Source organism: Triticum urartu, chromosome 6A (genome assembly GCF_056163025.1).
Source record: "Triticum urartu cultivar PI428250 chromosome 6A, HENAU_Tu73, whole genome shotgun sequence".
Lineage (NCBI taxonomy): Eukaryota > Viridiplantae > Streptophyta > Magnoliopsida > Poales > Poaceae > Triticum > Triticum urartu.
In genome coordinates, this window is record NC_141878.1 from 595,110,167 (window position 1) to 595,119,459 (window position 9,293).

A 9,293-nucleotide genomic window follows, 5' to 3' on the forward strand; every position below is an offset into this window, starting at 1 on the left:
TGATTTCTACAGCCAGGACATGTAATCTGGTTGAGCAAATATTTCTGTTTCCATTGGGATTTGGTTGCCTGAATTGTCACATATCTGTGATAGTTCTGTTTAGAACAGGTAGTCTAGTACGGGGAATTGCCACCCATGCCCCTGCCTGAATCATGCGACAAAGATATATAGCAACATCAAAGCTATCCCACAAACCCAAGCACAAACGGGTGACAAGGGTGCCATTTTATTTTTCTGAGGTTTGCAAGATTCATATTGTTTTGTCGAGGAGTATGACATGATGGATTGCACTCTCCCTAAGCCGACAGGATGGGGGCTTAGCACAACAATAAGCTGAAAAATGACATCTTACTCCTAGTAGCAATGTTAGAGACTTGGAGTTAGAGATGTTATGTTGTTTGCATCAGTCCCACCTCTGGAGTGAGGGATATATACATATAAATGGATGAGTTGAGTTGGAAGTAATACCAATGCCTTTAATTTTAGGGTAATACCAATGCCTTTAATTCCTTTTTCGAGTTGGAAGTAATGCTCTTAATTCACTCTATCTTGAGATAGCATCTGCTTTTATTTTAGTTTATGTCTTATGTCTTTACATGGTTTTTGTTTTTTAGTTATGTTTATTTAAGGAAAAATGACTGACACAAAAGAAAATTTAGGCAACTTGCCAATAGATGGTCCATCTAAGAATAGTTGTTGTAAGAATGTACTCCACAGCTCCCTTTCAATATAGTTTATGTGTGCATGTATTCTAATCTGTTAGCTATGTGTCCTGACTGTACTGTACGTTGTAGTGATGGTGCTATATATGCAATTACTCGCAAATTGTATATATAGGTGCACTTAGAATGATTCGAAGAGATGAGGTTGTTGCAGAACTCAAAATGCATTTCCAACCTAACAGGGAGTCATACACCTGACCTCCTTGTTCAGTTTTTGTTACATGGGAGTAAACAAATTGGGTAGAGAGGTGAACTAAGCCAACTAATCACTTGACATACTCGAGAACCGCGTAGAACGGATCCAGGTAGAGGGCCCGGAAGCTGGTGAAGCCGGCGGTGAGGCCGAGCTGCCGGAACTCCTCCTCGGCCCGTTCCCTCCCCTGGGTCCGGTAGGTGGTCATGACGAAGATGTCGTTCTCCAGCAGCGCCCTCGTCCTCGTGCTGGCGTCCGTCGTCTCCGGCACCACGGGCTCGCACGCGATGAGCTTCCCGCCCTCCGGCAGCGCCTCGTGGCATTTCTTGAGGATCGCCGTGCACTCGTCGTTGGTCCACGTCGTGAGAACCCACTGGAGGAAGGAAAACAAGATGCGGATCAGATGAAATCTTGTTTGATTTCGGCAAATGTGACCGGGCTGTCTGAATTTCACAGCGTGATACGCACCTTCATGAAGATGGCGTCGCCGGAGGGGATGGACTTGAACATGTCTCCACCCACATGCTTCACTCCTGCATTTTTAATTCGCAGGCGTCACCATTGTTATTAAGAAATGTGTATGTCTTGATACAGCGAATTTAAATACGTAGAGTAGTACTTTAGCAGGTTAGGTAGGGACAAAATGGACTGAAAATCTGGAGAGATGGGGTTGCTTCATGTGACCAGCACAATCACACTGAACTCTGAACATGTGAATTTTTCTGAAGCCAGTATGGCAAGGGCAGCATAGTTTACCACAAGTGTGCTCTGAAACCAACCTCACTATCAAACTCATCTACTGTTGACGTCGACACTCTGAACTCCGAACAGGTAAAAACTTCTGAACCCAATATAGGCAAGGAATGCATAATTTACCACAAGTGCGCTACAAATCCAACTAACCAAAAAACTGTGCCTACCATTTCATTTTTAGCAGGATAGGTAGGGACAAGAACTGCCCGAAAACCCAGCACGTCTGCTGCTCAACTCTGGCGAGGTAAAAAATTCTCAAGCCAGCATGGGCAAGAGTGCATTCTGCATAGTTTACCCTAATAAGTGCACTCTGAAACCTCGTTATCAACATTTCTGAGTGCACGTCTGCTGATGCCAATGCCGAAAACAACATCTGTTTCTTTAGATTATCTCTGTGTGTGGTGGTGGTAAATCCACGATCTGCTGGGGTACGCTACTAGAAACACAATCTCGTGACTCACGTGTGTCATGTCTGCCCTGGTCGGCTGGTTGGTGGGGAGGCATTCTTCTTGTGATGGATCGACCGATCGTGTCATTGTCATTTCCAGTTGGTGTGCCGATTTGTTTGGAGATCGATCAGAAATGTCTTAGGAATAATCCGTATGAGTAGGTAGGGGGTTGGGGGATTGATGGTCTCACCGGCGATGGTGGGCGCGGCGGCGACGACGTCGGGCAGGTCGAAGTTGACGCCCTCCCGGATGGTGGGCACCCGGCGCATGATCATCTCCAGGCAGGCGCCGGAGCTGCCGCCGACGTCGACCAGCGTGGCCACGCCCTCGAACCCGCCCTCGTACCCGTCCAGCAGCGCCTCCATGAACGGCTCCGACACGCCGGTCATGGCGCGGAGCATCACCTCGTTCGCGCCCCGGTCCTGGCCGTAGTAGGCGTAGGCGGGGACGCCGGCGTGGGCGCGCGCGAAGGGCTCGGGCCCGGCGGGGTCGAGCACGGCCTCGTGGAGACGCGGCCACGCCAGCACCAGCGCGTCCTGGTGGTGCTGCAGCACGTAGTCGGCGTACGACGCGCCGGAGGGCCCCGAGGGCACCAGGGTGCGCCCCACGGCCGTCAGCGCGTACCGGCGCTCCGGGCGGCCGTCGGCTGCGTGCTCGGAGAAGACGCCGCGGGAGGCGAGCAGGCGGAGGAGCCGCTCGAGGACGGAGGGGTCCGGGTGGCCCGGCGGGAGCAGCTGCGCGGCCGAGAGCGGCGCGTTGGCGCCGCCCGCCCACACCGCGGCCGGCACGCCCAGCCGGATGACGGCCGTCAGCGCCATCGGGACGGCGATCATGTTGGCCAGCTCCATCATCGCCAGCCGCGCCTCCGGCGGCGACATCTCCGCGGTGGCGGGCTCGGCTGCCGGCGGCTGGGTCGGCGTCAACGACATTTTCGATGAGGTGGAGTGGTGGGAGTGAGCGAGTGCCGTCCGGTCCATCCCTGCAGCGCCACATCTCTCGGCTATATAGGTACACGTTGCCGCCAGTACCACAGGGTGGTCCCTCCCAGAGAATGATATGTGGGGCCGACAAACCACCGGGGCCGCATGGCAGCGTGGAGAGGGAGAGGGGTACGGTGGAGAGAGTGCGAGTTCGGGGGATGACCGCGTGGCGGCACGTCACCTCATGTGGCCATCAAATCGGATCCGTTCACCAATGTTTTTTTTTATATTTTGATTTGAGGGGATTCGCCGATACTATTTTATAGTGGTTGCTTTCGAGATGGCTTCGTTATCTCGTGCGATGGTTAGTTTAATCTTTTTCGATGAATGGTTAGTTTAATAAATTTAACCTACTATTACTTCTCCGTTTCATAATGTGGTGCATATAGTTTTTTTAAGTCAGACCTTATGAAATTCGATAAAGTTTGTGAAGAAATACATTTACATATAGAATGCCATATATATACTACCCCGTTGTGGTTTGTTGGCCCCTTTAGTATTTTGTGACAAATTTTGACCATGGATTTAATTAACAAAATGTTGATGCATGTCACAAAAAATAGTATCCCAAAAACTATGTTGAAATATGAACCTAATGATATAATTTCTTCATGACATGCATTAATATTTTATCAGTTAAATATATGAAATTTTAACACAAAATACGAAAAAAGCAATAAACCAGGACCTCATTAGATTCACCATAAGATGCAGTTTTATATCTTTTTGTATTGTAGATCTAAATAGCTTTCTTTATACACATAATTAAATTTGAACTTATAAAAAAATTCTATATACTTGGGACATATCCGTGGCGGTGGCAGGCTTGACTGCCGGCGACTGCGGCGACGACATTTTCAATGAGGTGGAGCGGTGGGAAAGTGAGCGAGCCCAGCGGTGCGGCACCACATCTATCGCCTATGTAGGTGCACGCTGCTTACCGTACCATAGGGTTAGAGCAACTCTAGCAGACCCCGCAAAACACGTAAATCCGCAAAATTTCGGCGAGTATGCGGGCTCGGCCCATTTTTCCATCCAGAACAAAGCCCGCATACTCGCCCGGCCCGCAAATTTTTTTTGCCGCGGCCCGCAAACCGCACGCCCCGACCACTATAACTGCGGTTCCGCGACTCGTTTGCGGGTCCAAACCCTACCCCCCCGCCGCCGCCGAGCCACGTGATTCCCCTTCCCCCTCTCCACATTTCTCGCTGCCGGCGACCTCCAGCCGCCATGTGGGGCCGAATGTGGAGCTCCGGACGCGGCTCCGGCAGCAGATCCGACGGCGGAAGGGACCCGGAGCGCGAGCGGCGCGTCCAGTCCGACGGCGCGCGAAAGCGCGGGGCCCGGAAGTGGACCAACCGCGGCCTGTCGCCGCCGGCGAGCTTCCAGCGGAGCGAGACGGCGGAGTAAGACCGCCGGCGCGCGTCCTTCTCCTCCGCGAGGTCCTCGTACGCCGGGAGCTCCTCCTCCGGCGCGGGCCTTCTCCCCGTGAAGAGGAAGTGGTCGGAGGACGAGGAGGAGCCGGACGCATTCGCCTTCATCCCCGTGAAGGAGGAGCCCGCTCCGCTCGGCCGCCGCGGAGTTATCGGGCCGGAAGACTACGTCGCCGACTTCGACGCCATTGCGGCCGCCATCGCCAAGCGGAGCGTGCGCGAGGAGGCGGAGCGCCAGCGCCACGCCGAGGAGCTCGAAGCCCTCCAGTGGCGGGAGGCGGTCGCCGCCAACCTCGCCGCCAAGGAGTGGCACCGCATCCGCGCGGAGCAGGAGGCGAAGTACGTCGACCTGTGCAGCTCCGGCGAGGAGGATTGACATTTGCCGCGACCTCGCCGCCGTCAGATCCGACCCCTCTAGTACTAGTTTAGCGTAGTATGTTGTATAACTATGCTTGTAGTTTGTTGATCATGTGATGAACTATGCATTATATGATGAATTATGTTTGTGCAATTTCTCCTGCGAAAATGTTTTTTCAAATTATGCAGGTTTAGATACGGGTTCTATTCGGTCACGCTAGTTTTTGACCCGTAAACACGATTTTCGTGGAATCGCAAACACATTTTGCGGGTTAAATTTTTATAGGGTCTGCTAGAGTTGTTCTTAGTCCCTCCACGACAATGACATGTGAGACTGATAAATCTCAGGGCGGCATGGCAGCGTGCTTAGGGAGAGCCGGAGAGGAGTAGGATGTAGAGTATGCGAGTTGAGGGGAATGCCCGTGGCAGCACGTCATCTCATATGACCATCAAATCGGATTTGGTCACCAATTATTTATTTATTTTGATTTAGAGGGGAATCATCGATACTAATTTTTTAATATAGTAGCATCAAAGATCGTTGTATACACAGATAGACTTACCACTATGAATACATGCACGCGCATCCTACATCTACGAGCAACTTTGTAAGACTGGACAATGATTTTTTTTTTTAGATTGATGAATTTACCACATGCATCTCATAGTAAGTTGAATGTCTCCTCCAAATATTCTGTCCATTCCTTGCCCGCCATATATAACCACGGTCCAGAGTATTAACATGCCATAATAGTTTTTGCCAAGGAAATGAAGCTATTGTTGTTGAAGAACATTGTTGTCTGTGTGGTGTCATAAGATGATTGGCCCGGATATAATTGTTGCTATAGTTTGTCGATCAAGGATCTGATCTTCTTGGGATTTTTTTTCTCGCCTACACATAGCTTTGGTTTTATATGACTTCGCTAGCTGTCAGTATGTTGATGCTGACTGTGTGTATCTTATTTATGCATAGGCCGGACGTGTGCTCATGATGTTTGTTTCCTCTTGATGTTTTATTTTATGCCAATAAAATTCATCATTTATCGAAAAGATGTGACCGGACATGTCCATGTGAGCGATTGACAAAACAGGGCTATCGGCCAGTCCGGCATGGGCAATTGTTGGGATGTTTGAGCTCTCCGTATACAGAACTAATGATCTGACTTTGTTGGGATTTTTTCTAGTACCCGGTGATTTGGAGGCCATGTGCGGATGTCCATTCTGGCCTCTTCATCAATGGGTATTATTTTGTGTGGAGTTAAAAAAATCTTTAGTATTATGATGAAAATTTTGTGATTCGACGATCTGCACTTTTATGAGATCTTTCCTGGCATAAGTATATGTTTGTCGCTCAAGACTTATCATCTTTTTAATTGGGCGACTTTTAGAAACTTTTATTGGTAATCAAAGTTTGTGCAGGTGAACGAGTGACATTATCGTCACCTCAATCTAATTGCAGTCTCTTTACTGAAGTTTTGAGAGTATTTCATTTTGCAGAGATTGATACCATGTAGCAAAATCTACAATAGATATTATTGTAATTCTTACTCGTAAGAGTTACTATCTTTGTAAACAAATATAAGACGTTTAAGGTCACTACTTAGTGATCTAAAACGTCTTATATTTGTTTATGAAGAGAATACTTTTTAATCTTTTTGGATGTTAGATCCAAAACAATGTACTCCCGTGTCGCCCCCCGCGGGCGACCCGGGGGCGACTAGGGTTTCCCCCCGGCGCCGCCACCCCCTCCAGCATCCCCTTCCCTTGCCGCCACCCGAGGGACGCCCGGCAAGCCGCGGCGGCTGCCGATGAAGGTGGCGGCGAGGTCCCTCGTCGCTTCGTTCCCCTCGCGAAGGACCACGGACTCCGGGGCGGCGGCCCTGGTCGGCGAGGCGGCGCGGCCTCTGCAACAGGCGGCGTGCGCGGGATATGGCGGCCGGCCTCCTCGGCTGCTCGGGCGGCGTGGAGCCGGCGGGGGGTGGTCGTGGTCGTGGCGCGGATTTCTTCCGATCCAGATCTGAAGGTCGGGCTGTTTTCTCCTCCTCTGCTCACTCCTCCCCTCCGGTTGTCCGCTCTGCAGCTTTGGCTGTCAGTTCCGGTGCCGGCGGTGTGCTGGTGGCATAGTCTGAGTCCGGGGGAAACCCTTGGGAGGCTCTCCAACCACGGCGGTGATGGCGCGTGCGCGCATCGCCTTTCTCCTTCGAGGCACCGCCGAGGACTCCCCTATCCATCCCCGTCCCAGATTCCGGGTGAAAACCCAAAACTCGTCTCGGGTTGGGTGGTGGCGGCGCCCTGCGCGTCGTTCCCTCCTTGGAGGCGCCGCCTTGGGTCGTCTGGTTCTCCGGGTGAGTGGCGCCGAGGTAGGAGAGTGCCCGTTGGCTGCGAGTCCAAGCAGAGGCTTCTCCAAGCTTCGCCCCTGGGTCTTTGCAGCTGGTTTCTTCGACAATCCCCCCAGCGGCTTTCCTTCTGTTCTCGATGCTCGGGCGGGTGGCAGTGCAGCTAGTGGTGTGAGCCTACGGCGTGGTGAGAACCGTGAGCTATGCTTGTTCTGGGTTACGACCGGCACATGTCCGTGCTCTCAGGTGAGCGCCCAACGACCCGACGGTGCGGCGCCTTCGAGTCTAGGCGAGAAGATTGGGGTCTTCTTCGGCGTTGGAAGACAGGTTGCGGGGTCCCAATCCCATGATCCGGCTGCTCTCAGTGCTTGCAGGCCTTGGGCTGATCCCCGAGGTTACTCTTCTTTCCTGCTCTTGGTGTTGATGTGCAGCAGGCTTCGACATTACTTGCAGATCTTTCATGCCCCTTCCTTTGTGTGCAGTAGTGTGCGTTGCGTTGTAAGCTGCTCAGTCAGCTCCCTTGTATCTTTCGGTCGCTCTTGCTTGGTGGCCTTGTGTAATCCTGGCCGGTTGATGGCTTTGTTAATTCAAAGTCGGGCTTCCCTTGAGCCTTCGTTCTAAAAAAAAACAATGTACTCCCTCCGATCTAAAAAAAGGTGTAGTGCTTTAATTCAAATTTAAACTAAAACTGAATTAAATCCATGGCGCTTTTTTTGGATCGAAAAGAGTATTTGTAATGATTATGAGTATGACTAAAATTACATATATTTTTAGAAAAATCAATGAGTTTGATTGGTGATGGGATAGCGGCATAGCGCTCGGAAGAGACGTGATGTCATCTTTTCTTCCAACTCATTCTCCTTTGGCCGGCTATGTGTGAGAGGGATGAGTGGTCGATGACGACATGGATGATTGACATGGAGGTTGTTATCTCCAGGTGAAAAGTCACGATTTAGCCTTCATGCGAGATCTAGCGGTGTTGGTGTATGTGCGTCGTTTTCTTTTTTGTTGAGAGTGTTAATTTGAAATTCTACTTTCGGGTGAGGGTGTTAGCATCTTATTTGAGTTTTGATTGGATGAGCCAATATAGGCGTGTGAGTGGTGATTTCTCAAGATGTTTTGGAGTCTTGCGTCTTTGTTCGGACACATGTTGCTCCACCAGTTGATTATGATCGGCCTTAGGGTTGGTGGTAGGTTTGTGGCGATGGTCCGCTAGACATATTATGTATAATTTAAATTGACTTGGGCTATTTTTTCTGTAACCGGATTTGTTCAGCATCATTGCTTAACATTGGTTGATAAATAATAATATATGGTTGCCTTATTTTCAAAAAAAAAAATCAAATCAGCAAGTTAGATGAATGGCCCATTCGGACCTTTCAGTAAAAATTGTGAAACCATGTTTAGGACTTTGAGTATGATCCTAGCACAATGTAAACTATATGCCTTTTGCATCCCTCTTGATATGCATGTTAATTTCGTGGGGACCTCGGCGGGGTTCGCTTCTTCATTTTATCTGTTAGTTTGATTTGTGGGATTAGGATTCCTGTTACATGCCAGTGTGATGCGTCTGGTGAGTGGTGACAGATAGAAATAGCTAGCTGTTGTTTCTTTCATGGGGAAGGCTATGATCTCGGCCGATTGGTGAGTGGGCAGTCAATTTGGTTCTGGTGGGGGAAAAGGTATGGAGTTGCTGCTCTAGCTTCTTTGAGCCAGCTGACAAAAGAAATGGTGAAGTACCACGTAGGAAGCAGCAGCTAAGACACTTATAATATATCAAGCTGAGATGTAAGTGCATTTTTCTCAGAGCAAACCTACAGCTAGAGGAATTGATGAGCGAATTAAACAGCTAGATAATAAAAACTTGAAACTGCTGCATCCAGTTTATTACACAAAGGGAAACCATTCAGTTTATTACACAAACAACTAGATAATAAAAACTTCAAACTTCAAACCTACTTTGAACAAGGTTAAAACTTCAAACAGTTAACATCCAGTTTATTACACAAACAGACAACATTCGGTTTATTACACAAACAGATAACATTCAGCATGATAATAAAAAAAAGT

General features: G+C 49.6%; 1 protein-coding gene across 1 annotated transcript; it reads right to left on the reverse strand.

Annotated features, from left to right (window-relative positions):
- Nucleotides 1-867: 867 nt before the first annotated feature.
- On the reverse strand, nucleotides 868-3,096 carry LOC125515563 (O-methyltransferase family protein). Its single transcript, XM_048681055.2, has 3 exons — nucleotides 2,308-3,096; nucleotides 1,384-1,448; nucleotides 868-1,288 (listed from the first exon to the last, which is right to left on the reverse strand). The coding sequence occupies exons 1-3, from the start codon at nucleotides 3,092-3,094 to the stop codon at nucleotides 989-991; spliced, it is 1,152 nt and encodes a 383-aa protein (XP_048537012.1). The 5' UTR covers nucleotides 3,095-3,096; the 3' UTR covers nucleotides 868-988.
- Between the last annotated feature and the right edge of the window lie 6,197 nt (nucleotides 3,097-9,293).

What these genes read in the sequence shown, in the direction of transcription:
- LOC125515563 (XM_048681055.2), bottom strand. Translation starts at nt 3,094, where the DNA reads ATGGACCGGACGGCACTCGCTCACTCCCACCACTCCACCTCATCGAAA. An exon ending in CGCCGCGCCCACCATCGCCG is followed by an intron (nt 1,449 to 2,307) that starts GTGAGACCATCA and finishes TTAAAAATGCAG; the next exon opens with GAGTGAAGCATGTGGGTGGA. An exon ending in GCGACGCCATCTTCATGAAG is followed by an intron (nt 1,289 to 1,383) that starts GTGCGTATCACG and finishes TCCTTCCTCCAG; the next exon opens with TGGGTTCTCACGACGTGGAC.